This window comes from Myripristis murdjan, chromosome 9 (assembly GCF_902150065.1).
Source record: "Myripristis murdjan chromosome 9, fMyrMur1.1, whole genome shotgun sequence".
NCBI lineage: Eukaryota > Metazoa > Chordata > Actinopteri > Holocentriformes > Holocentridae > Myripristis > Myripristis murdjan.
The window spans coordinates 18,204,195-18,224,686 of record NC_043988.1 but is presented as its reverse complement, the minus strand read 5'-3'; the positions used below and the strand labels follow the sequence as shown (position 1 = coordinate 18,224,686).

General features: G+C 45.2%; 1 protein-coding gene across 2 annotated transcripts in view; it reads right to left on the bottom strand.

Annotated features, from left to right (window-relative positions):
* emid1 (EMI domain containing 1) overlaps positions 1-20,492 on the bottom strand; it is a 52,991-nt gene that overhangs the window by 6,565 nt on the left and 25,934 nt on the right. For both annotated transcript variants that reach the window (XM_030060617.1, XM_030060616.1), the window contains exons 4-9: positions 6,610-6,699; positions 6,437-6,498; positions 6,191-6,323; positions 5,244-5,288; positions 5,031-5,138; positions 2,234-2,350 (exon numbers count right to left, since the gene is read on the bottom strand). In XM_030060617.1, the coding sequence (XP_029916477.1) occupies positions 2,234-2,350; positions 5,031-5,138; positions 5,244-5,288; positions 6,191-6,323; positions 6,437-6,498; positions 6,610-6,699 (555 nt within the window). The remainder of the gene's footprint in view (positions 1-2,233; positions 2,351-5,030; positions 5,139-5,243; positions 5,289-6,190; positions 6,324-6,436; positions 6,499-6,609; positions 6,700-20,492) is intronic.

The window sequence follows — 20,492 nt, the reverse complement described above, 5'->3', positions numbered from 1 at the left end:
TAATTTGATTGCTATTATGGAACAGGCTGTGTGCAGAAGATTTTTGTATCAGTGGGTTTGGCTGGAAGTACTGTCACTGAACCATTGTGTCACATTACTTAAAAACTTATATGATATTTTATTTTAAAAAAATTTCATGTGCACTGTGACAGCATTGACATGGCAACAACAAAATGAGCTAAATCAGTGGACAGAGGAAGGGCAAGAGGGAGCGGTGTGGGAAGTGTGTGAGTGACAGGAAGTGTGTGGTCACTGGGTCGTCTGACACTGACAGCGAACACAGTTCCAGTCACAGCACCGAGCTTCAGGAGCGACACCGAGGGAAAGGAGGGGAGCGGGGCTGTCAGCCAGAAACATCCTCCTGAAGGCTGCCAGACTGTCCCACACCACCAACCAATCAGGACCAATGGTGACATCCAAACCAGTTCCTGTCTATCTGCCAGCCTGACACTCTCTCAAAACACTCTGTTCATATACTCAGAATATTACACTACTGTAAGTCTAGCAATGATGGCTGTGACTTTCTAGGGATGCAGGCTGATAACATTTTTATTGACATGATGGGACACAGGATTCATAACAGCGGTGGCTCTCTCATATCTCTCATATGAATATTTCTGGGATAAGATTATATCAAGTGGTGGTCTGCGGCTTAACATGTCTAGTTGGGTGTCAATTACATTCAAATGTTTGACAATTACATTAAAGGACACTCTAAGTCGAAAATCAGATTTTAAAGCTAACAGGCCTCTGGGTTGGACACAGATATGCTCCTCACCTCCTGGCATTTGGTCTGCAGGTCAAGGGACAGAGTCCTATTCTGCAGAAGGGAATTCCAACCTCCTGATGCAGAAGTAAAAGGCAAATAAGCCAGTGTTTTACAAAGGAAGCTCAGCAGAGAACCCCTGTGTTCCCCGCTGTTACTTTGATGTGAAATAAATGGCTCACAGTCTCAGTATTCATCGTGCCAACCTCAATTTACCCACAGCTTTCACCACATGTGAACCTAAAACCTACAAATCTGTACAGGCCAACTCTGTGTGCTGCATACTTTATTATACTGCGGTATCCACATACCAACAGTGCTTATGCTTTGACCTTGAAGGAGCCGGTACAAGCCCCTCCACCTCCCCCCAGCTCAGTTGTCTTAGCTGCCTACATCTGGAAGCTGTTGAGTGACATCAGTGGAGGACAGGTTCTTATCCCAGCATGTGAGGCTTGTGTCGATCCCAGACTCAGCCCATCGCTATCTTCACTGAATGATCTTTGATTCTGTTCTGCTTGGCAGCCACAGACATCAGGGAGCGAGTACCAGTTAAAACACAATATCCACCACTGGTACTTTACTGTGAGCCTGACGGTTTCTCTCTGCTTACATTCCCTGTGTCTCTCTTGTTTTCATTCCACCTGAAACTTGCATAAACAATATGAAGCGTTCCCCTGCAGGACAAGGGAACATACTGTGTCTGTGAGGCCACTCAGGACACATGCATATCATTTACAGCACTCAGAGGTATCAAGCAAAACGATAACAAATCCTGCATCACCTGACTTGAAAACAAAAGTCTCCAGCTGGTATCTTACTAAACTAGTGTACAAGCAGATGCTGTTTGACTAATGTTGGGGCTCATGGCAAATTGATTCTGTTTGGACTGAGGTCACATCCTTTGGTTTGGCCCACAAAGAGACCACCTAATGTGAGGAGGAGGGGTTAGGGGGTGGTTGTCTGACTATCCATCTGGATTTTCACCTTTGGGAGGAGTTCCAAGTCCATAATATCGGGGTGTGAAAATTCATGAGCTGTGCCAGAACGGTCATGCACTCTTATACAAACCCAGAAAAGGGCAAAATGAATGATATCAAAATGAAAAAGACAACAAAAATACGGCACTAAGACTGAAATGAGGACTATTTTGTCAACTGACAAAAAAAACATGGGATAAGCATGTGATTTATCGGTGCATCCAGTTGAAGATGAAACCCATGTAGACTCAAAAATTAAATTTCATGCTCATTCCAACATTTTTTGTCAGTTGAGTCTAAACAGTCCTCAACACTGATGCAAAGATGAGAACCACGTAGATTCAATCTTTGAATTATATGCTTATTCCACTTTTTTGAGTAGGAGTAGGAGTGGGAAGTACAACAGTAAATACAGAGAGTATTTTCAACTATTTGGTGTGGGATTTATCTGATGTGATGGAGTGAGATAGCAGCCGCCCCCGGTTCTTACCGAGATCTGGTTCTGGGATGCGGGCACTGGCTGGCGCTGGGGGGCCAGGAGGCCCTGGAGGTCCAGGAAGGCCTGGCAGACCCCTTTCTCCTGGGAGTCCTGGTGGCCCACGAGGTCCTGAGAGGTGACATGATAGAGAATTGTGAGAATTGAAATTGTCAGCACAAGGGAAACAATTCAAAAGCAAGAATCAGCAGTGGATCCATAAATGCTAAAACTTTGAGCCATTCTCCCTTTTTTTTTTGGTGTTGTGACACCTCAGTGAAATCATCCATCGCTTCCCTCATCATGTTATGCATCACTTTGTAGGATCCAGGGGAGCTATTAAGGGCCTCACATCTGTGTGCACTTTGTAACAATTATTCAGGAGATTTTAAAGAGGAATGTTGTGAGCATCCAAGACTGCGAGGACAGAGGATGACAGACAATGAGGAGGGACAAGGAGAGAAAATGCTGCACCGTGCATCATGTCAGTATTTGGCAGCAGACCTCTGACCTCTGTGAATTAGCATGTGTGGAGTAATATCAACTGTAGGATAGATGGTGTGTGTGTGTGTGTGTGTGTGTGTGTGTGTGTGTGTGTGTGTGTGTGTGTGTGTGAACTAGCAGACGATGTTTCTCTGTAATTACCAGGAGTTGGGATCTTAATGGCCCAGTGCTGGGACCTTGTAGAGGGACATGGGAACACTCAAATAAACATCATTAAACTCTGGAGAGCGTTACTGGCATTGGTGCATAGTAAATTAAATGCTGCCTGACTACATACACACTTGTGCTTGTGTTTGTATCAGTAACAGCCCATAACTGGTCCACATGATCGTGTCAAGTTAAAGCGTTCCTGCACACCCTCCTCCCTACCCCTCAGCCATTTTCCCTGGTGTTGGAAGAAAGAAAAACTGAAACGCGACGAGGACCGGTGGCCCAGCTGGGTCTGTCCTGAAACCCAAACACACTGCCTCACCTCCCCACTGCAGCTACGTCTGACCTCATTGTTTGTACTCTCCTGAGGTAATATACTGTGCTCAGCAAACCCCGTAACCTCCCCCACCCAACACCACCACCACGTCTTGCCCCACAGCAGACCCCAAAGTCACCACCTTTCTCCAGTATCCTCCACCTCTCTGTTTACCTCCTGTTCGGAGGGGTGATGTAGCTGACAATCACTGTCCCTGTGTTAGAATGACTGTTTTGCAAACTGTGAATGAATGTCTTGGCAAAAGCAGCAATATTAGATATTATTACAGATCTGATTGGATTTGACATCTCTGTGTTTCATTTTCACTTAGCCTTGTTAAACGCTGTAGTGCAAGCTTTGGGTTCTGCACTTCGGCTCCACCTGGGAGACTGAATCCTACGGCACAGTGGCACCCCTGGCTAGTCAAAGTGGCCCTTCAGAGTTGAGGTGATAGAATAACATCAGGTCAAACAAATTTTCTCATGTAATATTGTGTCCCTGGAGCACCTGAGGGTCACAGCATCAAAATATGAATTAAATTTTAGCTATGTGTGTGTAACTCAAACCCTCTGCTTCAACTCATGACTCATCACGCTGAACATTGTCACCTCTCTTAACTTAATAAATTCTCTCCTCTCTCACCCTTCACCTAACCTCTGGCTACAAAACATGTTAAGCTACATTTTGCATGACATTAGACACATTCCAGCTCAGTGTTTATGTTTCTCTTAACACTGAAAAAAAAAAATTGGCAATGATGAAAACATAGCTTTGGATACAAAACATAGCACTCGTTGTGGATACTCATGAAGTAATGGAGATAGGAAAAACAATAACACCACAGGCATATGGAATTCATAAGGACCGAGGACTGTGTATATATAGCTCATGTTCATTTCAGATTGAAGTCACATGGCGCTTCTCAGAAAGTGGGTTTGTAGTTTAACTTTTGCTCTAAATATCATCTTTACCCGACGGCAGGCACAGAGCAAGGGTCAAATGTCACCCCGAAAGGAGAGGCACACCCTCTATGAGCCTTAGCCTACAGCTACAGCAGATGTTGTGACAAGTAATATAGCCATTTATTTTATTATCATTCAAGTCACAGCTGCCTGTGGATTTACTTTTTCCAACAGGTCATTTATTATGTATACATAACCAGTTACCTTTAAATACATACACCAGATTTATGCTTCAATTTGGAGGTGGTCACCATGAGCAACAATGTGTGTTGGGAGCCATATGGGGAGTTATTATGCAGTCTGAAGACAAATGTTTTGGCTGCCTGCTAAAAACCATCATGGGGAAGCTCTGCATTTAGTAAGTTATGATTTAAAAAGCCAACCAAGAAAGTGCCCAAATTCCAGCAAGTTATCACCATGCTGTCCTCAGGGGCTGCTGGCACGTTCTCCATTGACCACTGGAGGGTCTGTGGGATGACTGAGCGGTTTGAGAGAACGACAAACACTCGGGAACAGGATATCATGGGTCAGTCTATTGTGGGAGATCACTCAGATTTTTCCACAATTGTTTCCACAAGTCTTTGGTAAATAGGATGTGATTAAAGAGTCTTGTTCTACAGACAATGGGTTAACAGGGAAGGCATGCATGCATCTGCCCCCACATACCCTCTCGTGTTTGCCAAAGACACGCACACGCACGCACACACACACACACACACACACACACACACACACACACACACACACCTACACACTTTTAAGACATGCTTATTGACAAACTGTGTCAACATCTTGTTAGACAAGGTTCATTTGTTTCACACAGCTCAGTCATCTGTTAACAGCGAACTGTGAACGGTGCTCGTTGCAGTCAGTCTCTTACCCGCCGGTCCAGGGGTTCCCCTGGATCCAGGGCCCCCAGATGGGCCCCTCGCCCCAGACTCCCCCCGAGGCCCACTGGGCCCTGGCGGCCCTCGAGACCCTGGCTTCCCTGAGAAGAGGAAACAGACAGGGGTAATCATAGAGTCCTAACTGCTTTATACAAAACAGGCAGTTACATATCCAATGAAAGGCAAAAATAATTCCTGCAACTTACCGTCTCGTCCAGGAATCCCATCTCTCCCCCTTTCACCTTGGGGACCTGTGATGAAAGCAGGGAGATGGCTTTATTGAGCCATGTCCAGAGAATAAAGCAACAAGGCTTATCGTGATCATAAATTTCTAGGTAAGCACTGATGTGAATTTTTCTTACAAAACACAGAGTTGTAAGGGTGATAACAGCTTGAGTGATTTCAGATGTCATGGGTCACCAATAGCAGTGCAACAGGCCAGTGCTGCTGTGGGTTTGGCTTTGGTGACAACCTAATCACTGAGCTATGGCCACAGGGGTGTTAGAACGGCTCTCCCTTGCTATGATAGACTAAAAACCATACTTTTCCAGTACAGCACAAACTCTTCTGAGAGTAATGACTGTGTCTCATATCATTTCTGGGATATCAACAACAAATAGCAGCTCCATTTAGGGAAGTGGCGGAGCCATTCTGCTGTGTTTATCATGATGCACATCACTGGTCACTATAGGCCAAGGCAGAGACTGGCTTAACTAGGGACAACTTGTGGCTAAAGCAGATTTTAGCATAACTGGATGTAAACTGATACACGTCTGAAAGTTGGTCTGACAGTGCAGCAGAGCACTTAGTCTTTTTAGCTGCAGCCAGTGCTGGGCTCTGCTCCAGGGAAGGAGAGGGCTTTCATGCCCTAAAGTGTTCCCTTTCCACACAGCCACAGAGCACTGAAAGTGAGCAGCACAGACAACTGGAGTCTTGCTTCTGCAAAAGGAAATGGGAGTGTGCGTAGTGGAGGAAATAGGATATGAGCAAAGGTGAGCAGGTAGAGAGCAGAAAAAGAATTACTGCTAATGGAGGAAGCTGTGAATGACTGCTGACTCAATCATCAAAACAAAAACCCCTGAGCAGAAATATACAATATTTATGAAGTCAGACCTTGCCCATGCCCATGTACACACAAAGTTAAGGTACCTACCTGCAGGTCCCTGCTCACCAGGCGCTCCCTGGGCGGGCACAGCACCCATCAGTAAGGAGGTCTCGGGTGCAGCTGCCCCTTTACCTTGTAGGTGACGATGTGACATGGAGGCCGGAGCAGTGAGTAACTGCACCTGATGGAAAGGGACACAAACCAATAACACTTGTGTTTCATGTGAGCCCATCATATGTCTAGCTGACTCATAGGGATCTTGGCTGTAAGTGAGCACAGACTCCGTATCCATACCTTCGCCTCTAGTGAGCTCAGCCGGTCACTCAGAGCAGTGATGCGAGTGCAGTTCAGACAACCTAGAAAACAGAGCAATATTTTTTATCCTCCTAAATCCTAGATTTAAACACGATCTAGGCCTGGGCCCTTGCTAAAGGTAGTAGGAGCAGTAATAAATTTGCAGCGCTTACTAGATGCTGGCTCCCCTGTGCGTGCAGGCGGGCGCCGCAGTGTGGATGGCTTCCTCAGTGCCTCCTGAGCCACAAGCTGGTTGCCTGCATCTGTGACATAAGAGAACAAGAAAATACTTAATAAGCACAAAGAACTTGCTGTTACAAAAAAAGACATCATTCCTATCATGTAAACGTTGAATTGATTTCTTGATCCTGCTTCTACTTTCAAGATATAGAATCAAACGTTTATCTCTGTTACTTTCACAGTTATGGTTGAAAAGAGATAATCATCTAAAAAGCAAAATTTGAGTTTCCTATTCCTAGCAGATTCTAAAAAATCATTCCTTGACCCATGCCCTAACTAAATAACTGTCTACAAATATTCATGGTAGGTAAATGCTCTTCGACTTTCTGAGGAAATTCACGAAGATAAAAAAAAAAAGAAATCAGGAGATGAAAGTGCATGGGATCAGTGGATGACAGATGACATAGAGGGAATGTGGTCATAATGCTTTTCTGGCATACAAAGCAACCAGAGGCCATGACTGTGGTGAGCAGTCAGGAGTCCAGACAGACAGCAGCAGCTTTACACTGCTGCAACAGTCACACGAAAACAAAACACCTCCTCCCTAATGCTCCATTCATCTAGTTTGTATACTAACTCGTAGGCCACGGGTGTCAATATGTCATTTTGACATTTTCCAGTTGATATTTTGGCATCATTGCAATGATTTGGCAGTCACACCGATTGTGTTTTGTAAATTGTGTGGCTGTATGGAGGCGCTCTTCCTGGGTGCTCCTGTCTGTGGAGTTGACAGTGGCTTGTTTTCCCTGCAAGTGAGCTTCTTGCTATCAGCCAGAATGGGTGGACAACCAGGAAGGGAAGGGTAAAGGGGACACAACTGCAAACTGCCAGGGACAGTTATAGCTTTTGACTCTGTTATATAAACACAATACAAAGACCATGCACCATGCTTTCCTAAAATCAATCCATGAATGTCACAAAAGGTTATATTTATGAGAAACAAGCTAAAACACAAGGTATTCTTAGCCAACCTGTTTTCCTTTTGCCTTGTTTTTTATGACATATAAAAAGCGCAAAGCCTGCGAGAAAGGGCGGTAAAGACAAACAATAGTTCCCTTGTGCTGAGAGAATGGGCAGTCTCGGTGCACATTCTCTCTTGCCATCATTTTATGAAGTGTGGGAGTTTGTGTCCTTGCGTTTGGGATGTTTTGAATGGGCAGACCGTTGTGGAAATGCAAGACTGACTCCTTTGTCTGGCCTGGTCTGGCTCTGGTCAGCCCAGGTGCTCCTGATACAAACAAGAGGCTGGGTTCAGCACCTCATTAGTGACCAGGAAGTGCGTCTTTCCATTCAGTGGCCAGCAGCCGCAGCCAAAGCCAAGTGCTATACTCAAGGAAGCCATGAAACAGCACCTGCGGCCGTACGCTGGAGGAGGAGACCAGTATTCTTCTTAAACCAGCTTTCCAGCTCACACACTCACACCTTCACTTATTATAAGATTGAATCTCATGATGTCTCTGTATCGACTATAGACGCAGAGAGAGAAAACGGGGAGCTTACGGTCATGAAGGGAAATAAACGTTAAGGAACTCAAGACAGGAAAGCATAACGGGTTGAGTGATCACCCAAGGAGGAGGGAGAGAGAGGGCAAAGGAAGAGTATGAAAAGTACACACACCACATGGCTCAGGGTAAACTGAGACCGCTCCAATAATTCCCCCCTCAACCTCTGCGCTCATGATTTCAGTGTTTTGGGTTCAGGGTATTTCTCAGAGGATTATGAGTGTAGACGGATTTAAACCATGTAAGACCTGAGACTGAAATGTTATGGCATGTAGTGTAGAATGTAGAAAACTACTCTACATTTCAGCAACAATGTAAACTTCGCGTGGAGCAAGGAAGAACACACACTTTGTTCTGCTTTACATTTCACCGCGCTGCAGTCGGCATGCCTGGGGAAGACTGTAGTGCAATATGGCGAAAAAGAGAAAACGTGTGTGTGAGTGTGTGTGTGTACATGCACATGCCAGGGAAGTTTCCTTTGGAGCACGGCTCATGTAGATGGCTGCATTCAATTACAAAGGGGCTCTGGATAGGAAATCTATCCATCACCCCACCGGCCCTCCCCTCCCAACAGCACCTCTTTTCTCTCAACACTATAGAACATTCAAGTGCCAAGATCCCCTCACCCACACTCAAGCTATTGTATAAAACATTAAGCCAGCTCTGGCACCAGGACAACTGTCTCCTACACACACCTCCAGCGCTCTAACTATCATTTATACACACACACTCTCTCTCTTTCTGCATCTGTGTCTCTAGTCTGACATACTCCAGGAAGCGTCTGTTCTTCTGTATAATGTCCTGTGACACTGTCAGTTAAGCACAGAACCTGCGTTGTGCGTGCACACATGCAATGCGCATAAATGCATGGGCGTGTTTATGACGAGACATGAAGAAAAGGAGATGACTTGGATGTTTTGAGCATGATCCATCACTCCCAGCCAACAATAACATCACCACAGTTAATGAATGCCCCCTGATGGATACGGTTCTGTGTTATCTGCTTCTTTGTTCTCACTGGGCTAATTGCCCCGGTGGGGGGGACAAGGAGACGTGTGAATGTATTTGACCTTTTGCCCCGTGTTGCATTGGGCCCTAATCAGCGACTGAGTCAGTGCTCTTCATTAGAGAAGTCTCTCCCGCAGAGAGTTCAGTGGGCCAGAGGCCGTCCTGACATCAGCTCTGTCTCTCATTCCATGTTTCATGCACGCACGCACGCACACACACACACACACACACACACACACACACACACACACACACACACACACACACACACACACTCAAAAGTTTTGTGACATGTTTACAAACACTCTGCTGATATGTTCCCTCTGTGCTTGTGCAGTAATCTCACCAGAAGAGATGGCAGAGACGAGCAAAGGCCACAGCGACAATGTTATCTATTGCCTAATCCATAATACTGTGTGTGTGTGTGTGTGTGTGTGTGTTCAGCCGCTTGTGAAAGATGGCCTGGGGGATGATTCATGTTACACTTCATCATATGCACCGTAATATTTTATGTGTATAAGGTATTTGGTAGCGGTAGTGGACCCTGGCGGTGAAGATAATCCTCGAAAACGCAAAACACATTTCCTATTTTGGACTACACTTACCTTAATAAAACTCCACCACCTGCCATCAAACTACATTAAAGAGGTCCCTGTAGCAGGGTCTATCACAGCTCTATGCCAACATAAAATCATGTGGAAGGGGAGAGGGGTTACAGCAATATATTGGCTTGTTGATATCTCAGGATGATATTAGCCTTTTATTAAAAATCAAACACTCGGGCATGCTCAGATAGATCAGGTCCACTGCACTGCACATGTGGCTCAGCTGACCTGGGATCAAATCCTGACACAGCTTTCTCTTCTGTGTATCACTCTCTGCTTTCAGACCGGTGAGGGGACTGATTACTATCCCTCATGTAAGTAAATAAACAAATAAATGAACAAACAAACATACAAATAATATGTAATAACAGAAAATAAAACAAAATAAAATAAAAACCTGACATTGGCCCATCAGTGCCATCCATCTCAGATTTGATGGATATGAGTTTGGTTGAATTACATATTTAAGGTCAAAGTGTACTTTATTGTCTCCAAGGGGAAATTTTGCTCAATGTGACTGACGACAGTCAACATTTACACAGATAAAACACACATGAAATCCATAGCTATACACACACTTACATACAAGAAAAACAATAAGAATTTATTCTATAACTGAGCAGTGCTACACAGGTTGAATTAATATATAATTATTATAGTCGTAGTAGTTGTATTAGTAGCGTATAATTACAATACTGACCGTTTAAATACAAAAAAAAATGGTATATGCATACTAGAAGCTGACTTTTGGAGGCTGGGTTAGGGTTACGCTGGGAGCCATTAGACTGAGAACCAAGGGCACAGTAACCAGGACTGTACAAACATGCATGTGTGTTTATGTGTGCATCCACAAGTGTGTATGTGGTGTGTGTGTGTGTGTGTGTGTGTGTGTGTGTGTGTGTGTGTGTGTGTGTGAGTGTGTGTGTGAGTGTGCATAGTAATTTATCACAAGTTCTTTGTCATGCCCCAAGCCACACACACACACACACACACACACACACACACCCACACACACCCACACTCGCTGTATTATTAATGGGTGAAGGTCAGTCCTTCAGTGATTCTCTCCCAGAGAAAATAAACCAGAGCCCTCATGCTAAGAGCCCAGTTAGCGCTGCCAACCAGGGCAGCATAGCTCTCCTCTCTCCAGAGCCCTTAACGCACATCTCGCACTCAGCCACATTCTCTGGACGATCCTCTAAGCTCATTTCCTACTGAGGTTTATTTGTTCTCTGTTTGGTAGGAAGATTCAGCAGCTTGCAGACAGACAGGCCTGGGGCTGTGCTGGTTGCTGCTGATCATCCCTCAGCAGGTTTATGTATGTGTAGAGTGGTTTTATGTCCTCTCATATGGTCTGCAGTGGTGGGCGGATGGCTGTATGTGAGCTCAGACCTGTGTTGCATCAGTGCCCCAATTACCTCAATAAAAGGTTGAGGTAAAAAGTGTGATTTCATCATGGGTCAGACAGTGAGAGCAGACTGTATCTCACAGCCTGAAGGCTTGGACTTGCACTTGTGTCTGCACCTCTTTCTTTTTTTTTAATGATTTTTTTTCTGCTTTATTTGACAGTCACAGAAGAGAGACACAGGAAAGGCAGGGGAGAGAGAAGGGGTGACATGCAGCAAAGGGCCTGAGGTTGGGTTTGAACCCAGAACGCTGCGATCAGGACTCAGCCTTAATACATGGCACATGCTCTTATCTAGTGCACTTCTTTCTTAAGTCTCCCTGCTTCATTTCAAACTTGGATGTTCCTATGGAGAGTTATTGGGTCTGGCAGCAGCTATGAACACAAACATCAAAACACACACACACACACACACACACACACACACACACACACACACACCTCTGCTAGCAAACACAGCAGAGTGCAAGGTCCTGATCCATCTCTGTCGGGTCAATGAGCTGAGCTCAGCGTTGCAGCATCATTAGTGACCAGGTGCTGACAACAAGCCAGGGGAGGTGTTTGTCTCTGCCTCAGAAAGACTAAAGACCTGTGCTGCCTTCAGACAAACACACACAATCAGAAACACACACTCACACATACACACACACACACTATGCTCCTAGAAATAAGCCAAGCCAAGCTGAACACAGTGGCTACTCAGTGCTTATATGTGCTGAGCACGCGGTTTCCTTTGTCTATTTTTGTTTCCAAAAAGGACAAATTGAGGTGACCCTAATGTTGTTTCATTCTGTCCGATCTCTCTCTCTCTCTCTCTAAGCTTGCATGGCCTTCATCTCCTATGCTGCTCCAGTATGCTCATCGGGGCTTGGTGCTCTGCCGTCATGGCCCGAGCCAATACAAACCTGTCTGTGAGCCCCAGCATTTATTGTGCTTTCCCAGGGTCCCAGGTTTTCTTTTATTAGGTGATTGACTGAAAGGGTGGGACACACTTCATCATTTCCTTCCTCTGGACCTGCTAGTCTGCAGTCACCCCGCACCCCTGAAAAACCTATAAGTGCAGCCCACACACCACCCACTGCACAGGTTAAACTGAAATTACAGGTGAGAGCAGAGCAAGGCCTTGGTCAAAAACTAATTGATCCCCAGAGAAAAGGTATGCTACGCAAGGCTGAATCCTTATCTTCAGACCACATTGAGAACAAATGCACAGAAACAGGCCTCGATCTCAGTTTGGGTTTACAAGCCTTCGTGAAGTGTTGGATGGAGCAGCGCCAAATGAGAGCACGCTATGGCCTCCAGGACCCCGAGGTGAGAGTGTGCAGGGTCACAGAGGTTCTCACCTCATGCACACACATCTCACCTCATCAGTCAGCACCGACACTTAGCCAAGAGAGCGGGGCAGTGCAGGCTCCACACCCTCCACAGAGCTAGACCTCCATCAGTCACCACAGGCGAATCCTCGCTGGGGTCTTTAACCATCAGCTTGGTGAGGTCACTTGGAGCGGTCTGATGTGCTGAGAGCAGACGCTCTTCAGTCTGGTCTGTGTTGAGATGCTCACCTGGTAACTGACCTCTACAAATCTGGTTCAAGACATTGCTGTCATTCTTTAACACGTGCACTCATGCACACATGCACACAAACACAAACACATGGACTGATGGTGCAGAAGCCGGGCAAGGGCAACCAGCAACACTGTCTAAATGATACACAGCTTTGGCTCTGGCCGATTCTCTCATCAGTCCTTTCAGCTCCTCCAACCCATCCAGATGTGCACACACACATATAGCCTCTAATCTTACACAGGAAAAGGAGGGTTTCTTACCCACCAACCCCCCTCCCTTTACCTCCCTGTCCCAGACAGGGCTGGTCACTCCCTGCAATCCCCTGTCTCTACCTTACCTTCCCTCTCACTTACTCACTCTCTCTAGGCCTCTCCTTCTCCGTTTTCCCAGCACACGCCATTAGTGATGCTGATGGTAGGGGCAGACACACACACACACACACACACACACACACACACCTCCTGCCCCCTCCCCAGCAGGCGGTGTGTAATTACAGAGCAGGGCCGGACTGTGTGGCTGACTGGTGGGGTGTTTGCTGCTGGCTGCTGACGGAGGTGTTTGTCTGGCCTAAACACATCTGCTTCCATCAGGACTGTGGGACAGCAGACTGGTCTCACTGGGTGCAGACAGCTGGAGGGTAGACGCCTCTCCACAGGATGCAGTGTTCACCTCCTATAACCTCCCCTCCCTGCCATCCAACGTTCTGCTTCTTATGTTTTCCAGAACGTTTCATCGGGGAGACAAACCCTGCAGAGGCCTGGCCTGGACTTCCGAGAATACCTGCAAGGCACTTGCAGATACTAATTACGCGAAAATTGTGCTTTGTTTCCCAATCACTCACCACCTACACTCCTAATTACTGACCACTGCAGGGCAGCCTCCACTGTTTGCCATCACCACTTGTGTTGAGGTCCAGTGTGTGGTTGTGAGCTGTCTTTTTTATCAAACCCCTAAGTGACTATTAGTGTTCCTATTTGGCAACATGCTGGCTCGTCCTGGATGCCCACAACAGTAAGTGGGTCAGGGTGTGTTCAAAGCGACAAAACAGAAAGCCAGAGTGGTAATATGGTTTTCACCCAAGCATGAGAAAACAAGACACTAAGCATTTTCTAGGTGAGTTTAAAAATGGAATTACTCACTAACTTGCTGCGATGCCAGTAATCCTCACCAAAAACCTTAAGATTGTTAGTGTTTGAGAACAATTTTCTCCATGCCATGAAAACAAACAATGCTGTGGTGTGTGTTAAGTGGCTAAAATTAGTGGCATTCACATCTGTTGGATTACACTACACTGGTTTAAGATACACTGCGGTTGGGATAGGCTGTAATGCAAATCCACCCGGCACTTTTTAAACATTTCCTCCACTTCAAAGCAGCAGTGTCTCATAAAAACATGCGGCAGAGGCTCACACCCTTCACTTTTATTAAGAGACACAATAACACAGGAGCCCAGTAAAACGTAGCTCCCTCATGCATGACCCCAGCTGACCTGCATGAAGCAGTCTTTGTGTACACGTTCCTTGGTGACACTCTCCCTTTCAAAGAAGTCAGCTGGCATGGTGTCCAATGATGTGTACCCCCTCTCCTCCCCCTTCCTGTTCTGTGTCTACCGCTCTCCTGTGGTCACCAGGGAAACCAATGAAAACAGGACTCCAGAGCTATAGACGAAAGCTGACGGGTTAAAACCACATGCTACACTGCTGTTGCTTTAGTGTGGCAGGGAGGGGACCGCCTTGTCTGTGACCTCTCTGCATAATACGCACCCAACACACCGCAGTAATTAAACCCCACTCCTCTTAGCCAAAACACTACCACACGCAGACAACAACAAAACAGCCCTAAAAACAACTGGGCCTTGAATTAGATCTGCCAACTGGCCTCCACACACGCATGTACAATAACCCAATAATACAGCTTACTGCTTCTCACCACACAAGCTTGAGATGTCGTGCATGCTGCAATAAGCTATTGAAAAGCAGCTTAGACTTTATAGGGCTTTCTGAATGTGAAACGAATACAGCACAGTAACAATAATATTAGCCTTTGACGCCGTAATGCTGGTTGATACGGTTTATTCAGTCAACTGACATTTACAAGAAGCCCCTGACTCAGCAACTTGGCGTGGATTCTGTAGAAAGAAAGTTAAGGAGGATAAGAAATTTCCCCAATGACAGGGAGCGATGAGATGCACAAGTTGAAACAATAAAAAAGATCGACTACATCGGCCATCTGCAATGGCAGCAGGGCGGGAGAAGTACGATTTACACACTGCTGCTCTCTGAGTAAAACATGCAGCTGAATTCCTGGCCAGCGGACCCTTCACTCTGACCCTGTTCATTACCATACGGAGGTTGACAAGAGCTCCAGCTCTCTGCCCACAACTGCAGCCAAGCAGAGAGCAGGCCAATCCACAAACCCTCAGCTAAACATCCTGGCCCCTTGTCTTCTGCTATATACAGTCGGTGCTGGGTGAGTAAATCCCTTGCCCTCACTGTTTGAAGGACATGTCCATTCCAAAACACAGTTTATTTGCCCAAGGTTGGTCTGAAGGCTCACTTATTATGGCACAGAGGCCTGTTGCCACACCATCCAAATGTAATTTCCCTAGCATGGTGTGATTTGTGTGTGAGGGAAAATGTGAGGATATGGCTTGTTAAGAAAAAGGCTTAAATATCCCCCATTTTTCCTTACCCACCCATGTAAACAACAAAAACAACCAGGAGTCCCCTCTGACAACCATATAACAGGATCCATGACAACAACCAAACACAAAAGCTCCAGTCTAATACAATGACTGTAAGATAGTAACTGCAGTCCTCCCGAGCCGAGCCATGATTGCCAAACTGCAACCAATCCAACTCCTATGACAACGATATTCTGCTTCGACAGAAAACCATAAACCTATCTTAATCTGCCACTCCCCAAATGAACTAAGAGAAGTGGACATGTGTGGTAAGAAATGGGCCAAACATTTCTTCACTATTGTTTCAGTTTTTCTCAGGATTCAGCCTCTCTAAGAGAGAAATGTCCATTTCTCCCCACCATAACAAATCATTTGATTTGTCAGGTTCCATTGGGACATCTCGTATAACACCCTAATCTCCATTTTGCCTTCATAAGTTTGGATCTTTCGCTGTTGAGGTATTCAACCCCACTCAGAGTTTGTCAGGGTGAAAAATGTTAGATGTAGCACAGCGAAACAGCTCAAGAACAATGTTTCACCACATCCTTCAGATGAGAGACAGGCACAAGGGTGTGACCAAACAGAGACTGGCAGTTACATGAGTCCGTGAGAAGGCTTTTTACTTTGTGATTTGCAAAGTCTCATCAGAGACTGCACTCTTCAGTGAAAATATTCTGGTCTGCCAAAGTAAATAGCCTATAGAGATATAAAGGATATATATCCCCGCTGTCAAGAGGAAACCTGCATCACCAAAGTGTCATCATTTCTAGAAAGAGGACAATCAGTCTTGCTTTTAGATTGGCAAACCTGTTTATGAAATGATAAACAGCATTTTGAAAAGGTTCCTTAAACATCACATTTTCTCAAGCCCAAGAGAATAATGTAATCTGTCAATCCTTGATAACCAAAATTGATGTTATTACTTTTTGCAATACATAACTATAGAGATACAGAAGTATGAGATCTACACTGCCAGTATACAGAGCTATAAAAAGTTCCCTGTCAGAGGATATGCTCATGCATAAAAGAAAGGCAGACATGGAAGACTGGCTGATAAAAGTCAGTGGGCTGTCTCTGGGTGTCTGCCATGCTGCATGTTTGAAGAAGTTCTCTGTTGTGGACCTACTTGAGTCAAACAGACACAGACTGGACTCGACAGCAGGGTCTCAAAGCCGTTGATTCAGATGGCTCAGATCCTCAGATAAAAAAAAAAAAAAAAAAAAAAAAAAAAAAAAACCTCTGACAGTGTGAAACCACAGTAAAATCTCAACGCATAAAAGCTCAGGAAAAAATAGTCACAAAGAATTCTCCCAGGTAAGAGAGTGGAAGAAAACATAAACCAAAACTGACATCAGACACACATCTCTTCAGTTAGATCGTATGAAATCAACCTACTGAGGCTAAAGCTCACTCTATTACTGTACATACAGGCAAACAGCCACATATGGATAAACTCTCAAAGCTGCGGCAGTGTGCCAGGATCAACATCGCTCCCTCCACACTCCAGGTTCAGCTTGAGATTGATGGGTCTGCTGCAAACTGCTGCCTCATTGTCTTCACCATCAACTCGGAGCCAAATCTGAGCATCAGTCTTCACATCATTATACATTGGTGTGCGACTGTGCACCTGTCGAAATACACCCATGCATGAACACACACACACACACACACACACACACACACACACACACACACACACACACACACACACACACACACTCAGCTCTTGTTTCCCAACAGCATATGTGATAATATGGAGTTGGAGGGCTACTGTTGGTAGCTAGAGGGCAGTATAGTGGACACAATCTGACAGACCGGCTCTGTGTAGAAAGTGAGCAGGATACTGTGTGATGTGTGAAACATGTACTCTACGCATCCACAGACATTGAAATGTGCTGATTTTGCAGGGACAACTAATGGTGTTTTTAAGATATTTACTTACAAGAGATGTATTTATTAGTAATGCGGATATGATGACCGCGCAGGTATAAATAAATAAAAGAACAGCTACAACAGTCTAATAAGTTCAGAAAATGTCATCTCTTTATTGTAATGTAGCCGTTAAAACCTGGGAAGCACTTCTGTCACATCACAATATTACAATATGCAAGATTTCAAACAATATCCAGTCTCAGATTACAGTATCAATGTATTATTGATGTATTGCCCAGCCCAAGGCGTGTGTTATTATATAATATAATATATAAGGTACTTTACATACAAATACGATATGAACACAGATATATGCATGCGTGCAGGTACACATGCACTGCATTTTAGCATGAATGCACACACACAAGGAAAGACATCCACATATTCTTGCACCCTCCCCACCCCACACCAACACACGCGCGGGCACACACACACACACCAGTGGAGTGGAGTAAATGGCCGTGTGAAGGAGAGCTGCTTTCAGTCTAATCCCTGAGTGAATGGTGTGCTGTGTGCCAGGCATTCCTCTGAGTCTTTCTGGGGCTTTCGGAGGATTAGACCCCACTTACTTCCAGGGGCCGCAGGGCAGGATCAAAGCTGATTGGGCTTTTTGGGTTCAGGGTGATAGCATGTGGGACACTGAGCCTGTACTCAGGTAGAGTCTTGGGGAGGCACCGGGGAACATGACACCACGGCCGAGAAGTGAGACAGTGACACGGGTTGCACACACCTGGTGGGGGTCAAACCTGCACTAATCCAGCACAGTGCTAACCCACACTGTGCTGATTGATGGCCGGCCTACAGGAGGTAAGACACGGATCTGAGCTTAAACTCCGGCAATAATGGAGGTATGCTGAACCTCAACTCCTGGAGGTTACACAAACACAGAACAAGATTCATAAATGATTGAGATTTTAATCAGGGCTCTGTCATGCGTCCACTTCGCACAGCATAAGGAGAGCCTTTCAAGAGGAAGGCATATTAATTAAACATGTAATTGTAAAATGTTCATGACAGACTGTGGAGCAATCTGACCCATTAATACTTCTGGTCACCAGCACTGTGCTGCTGTTAGTACTCTGGTTAAAATTACATCCAACATGAGAGAAGACAGACAAAACAAACATGGGGATTGATCTCTGACACTATTCCACAGTGGGAAACAACGTCTACAGTGACCTCAAAACACCTTAACAGATCCATAAAGAGTTTGACCTTTACGCTGGTAGAAAAATCTGGAGGTTTTTCTTAAATCTGTTATGACAACATGGAGGATATGGTGGAAATCTTTATCGTGACACTACACGGTGTTAAACGTGAACTACCAAACAGCCTACAGCACAACTCAAATAGACAGAGATGGCAGAGATCACAGCGCTTTGGTCTTCCGGCAGAAACACAAAAACAGGATTAACGTGGCTTTCTGAGGCTCCCTAGGCACACTCTGAAAATAAACTGAGTTTAGCTCAACATCCCCCATTTTTACAAAATAATAATGGGGAATTAGAGTGTGTGCATATGCAGCGTCAAAGGGGGAACACACCCACACCGGGAGCGCACATACAGCGTGCAGAATGCATGACACTTTTATCATTGCGTGCAGGAATTTGAAGGGATAATCCATGTATAGCCAGCGGTATCTGCAGCATCTCAATCTCTGCCTAACTTTAAGTATGGCGTGACAAACACCTACAAACTTACACATGCAGACATGAACACATATATACCAACAACTCAGAAACACACAGAAACTTACACAACATTGTGTTCTACATACTTGGAAAATAAAAGACAAAATGACCTTTCAGCATCAAGTCCAGACAGGCATGATCTGAGAAAGCTGGCATCTAATGAATAAGTAAAGCCAAAAAAAAAAAAAAAAAAGCTTATTGTGTGTGTATGAATGCCATTTAAGCTGCCGTGGATTATCTTGATGTTGCATGCCTGCTCTTCCTGCTGTCCTCTGAGCTGTGAGGGCATCCATGATGGCCCTTTGTGCTTCTCATCTGATCTCTGCACAGGTGTCTTCTTGCATCTACATCTGTATCTCTGTTCTGTCTAGAGGAGAAGCGACCCCAGCGCCCCTTCTGCACCCAGCGATCATGACTCAGATCTGGACAATGTCACCCAAACACGTGGTCCTGTCTCTTGTCTGCTTCCTCTGACCGACAGAAATGAAGTGCTCACTCTCACACACGTGGGGCCCGAGGTGGACGGCTTGTTTGTGTTTTGCACCATTGGAGATAAGTGTGCATGCTCTGTGAAATGTGCAAAGAGACGATAAGCTGAAGACAGGTATCCAGAGCTTAGCGGGGCAGGGGACTGAGTCCAGACACAGGGGTGAGATGGTCTTTATCGCAGCTTGGTCTCCAGATCAGCGTCATGGAGAGTTTGCTAAGTCACAGCCTGCACAGTGGACATTTCAGAGGCTAAAAAAAAGAGCCAGGAGACAATTTGTTGTAAATGTGAACATGTGGTAGGGAGGAGTAAATAATGGAGGGAAGGGGTAAAGAGAGAGAGACTGGGAGTGAGATATCAGTTATTGGATCTGTGAATTATGCATGCATCAAAGAGCTCACTGATAATTCATAACTCTACTACCAGGCATCCTACTAAGGCAAATAAAACAAGATCCAGGCATGAATCAAGCTGAACACAGGCCTTTAAAACACACACTCTCCCACACAGCCATGTCCCCATGCAATGCATTTCTCCTCACTGGTTATTGTTTTCTTTTCACAAAGAGAAGTGCTGGTGCTATTTCTGTTGCAAAGTTGTATAAAGCACATTGTATGTCATGAGGCAAGTAATTCAATAGCCCTGCCCCACTCCACACAAGATGCTCTTAATTTTAAAACCTCGACCAATCTCACTACTGACATCTGCCCGGATACCAAGCTAACAGTCTTATGCATCACTGCGAACTACGGGGGGCTCAGTTACTTTTTTTTTTCCTTTAATGAAACAACTTTGATAAGAGGCAGATAATTATCGAATAAACAGTATTTGAGTAAACACACTCACCAGAAATTGAATTGGCATGCATTGCATAACAGCTGAAAACCACTTTTACAATCTGCATTTACTGAGTTTTTGCAGACTCAACCAAACTCAA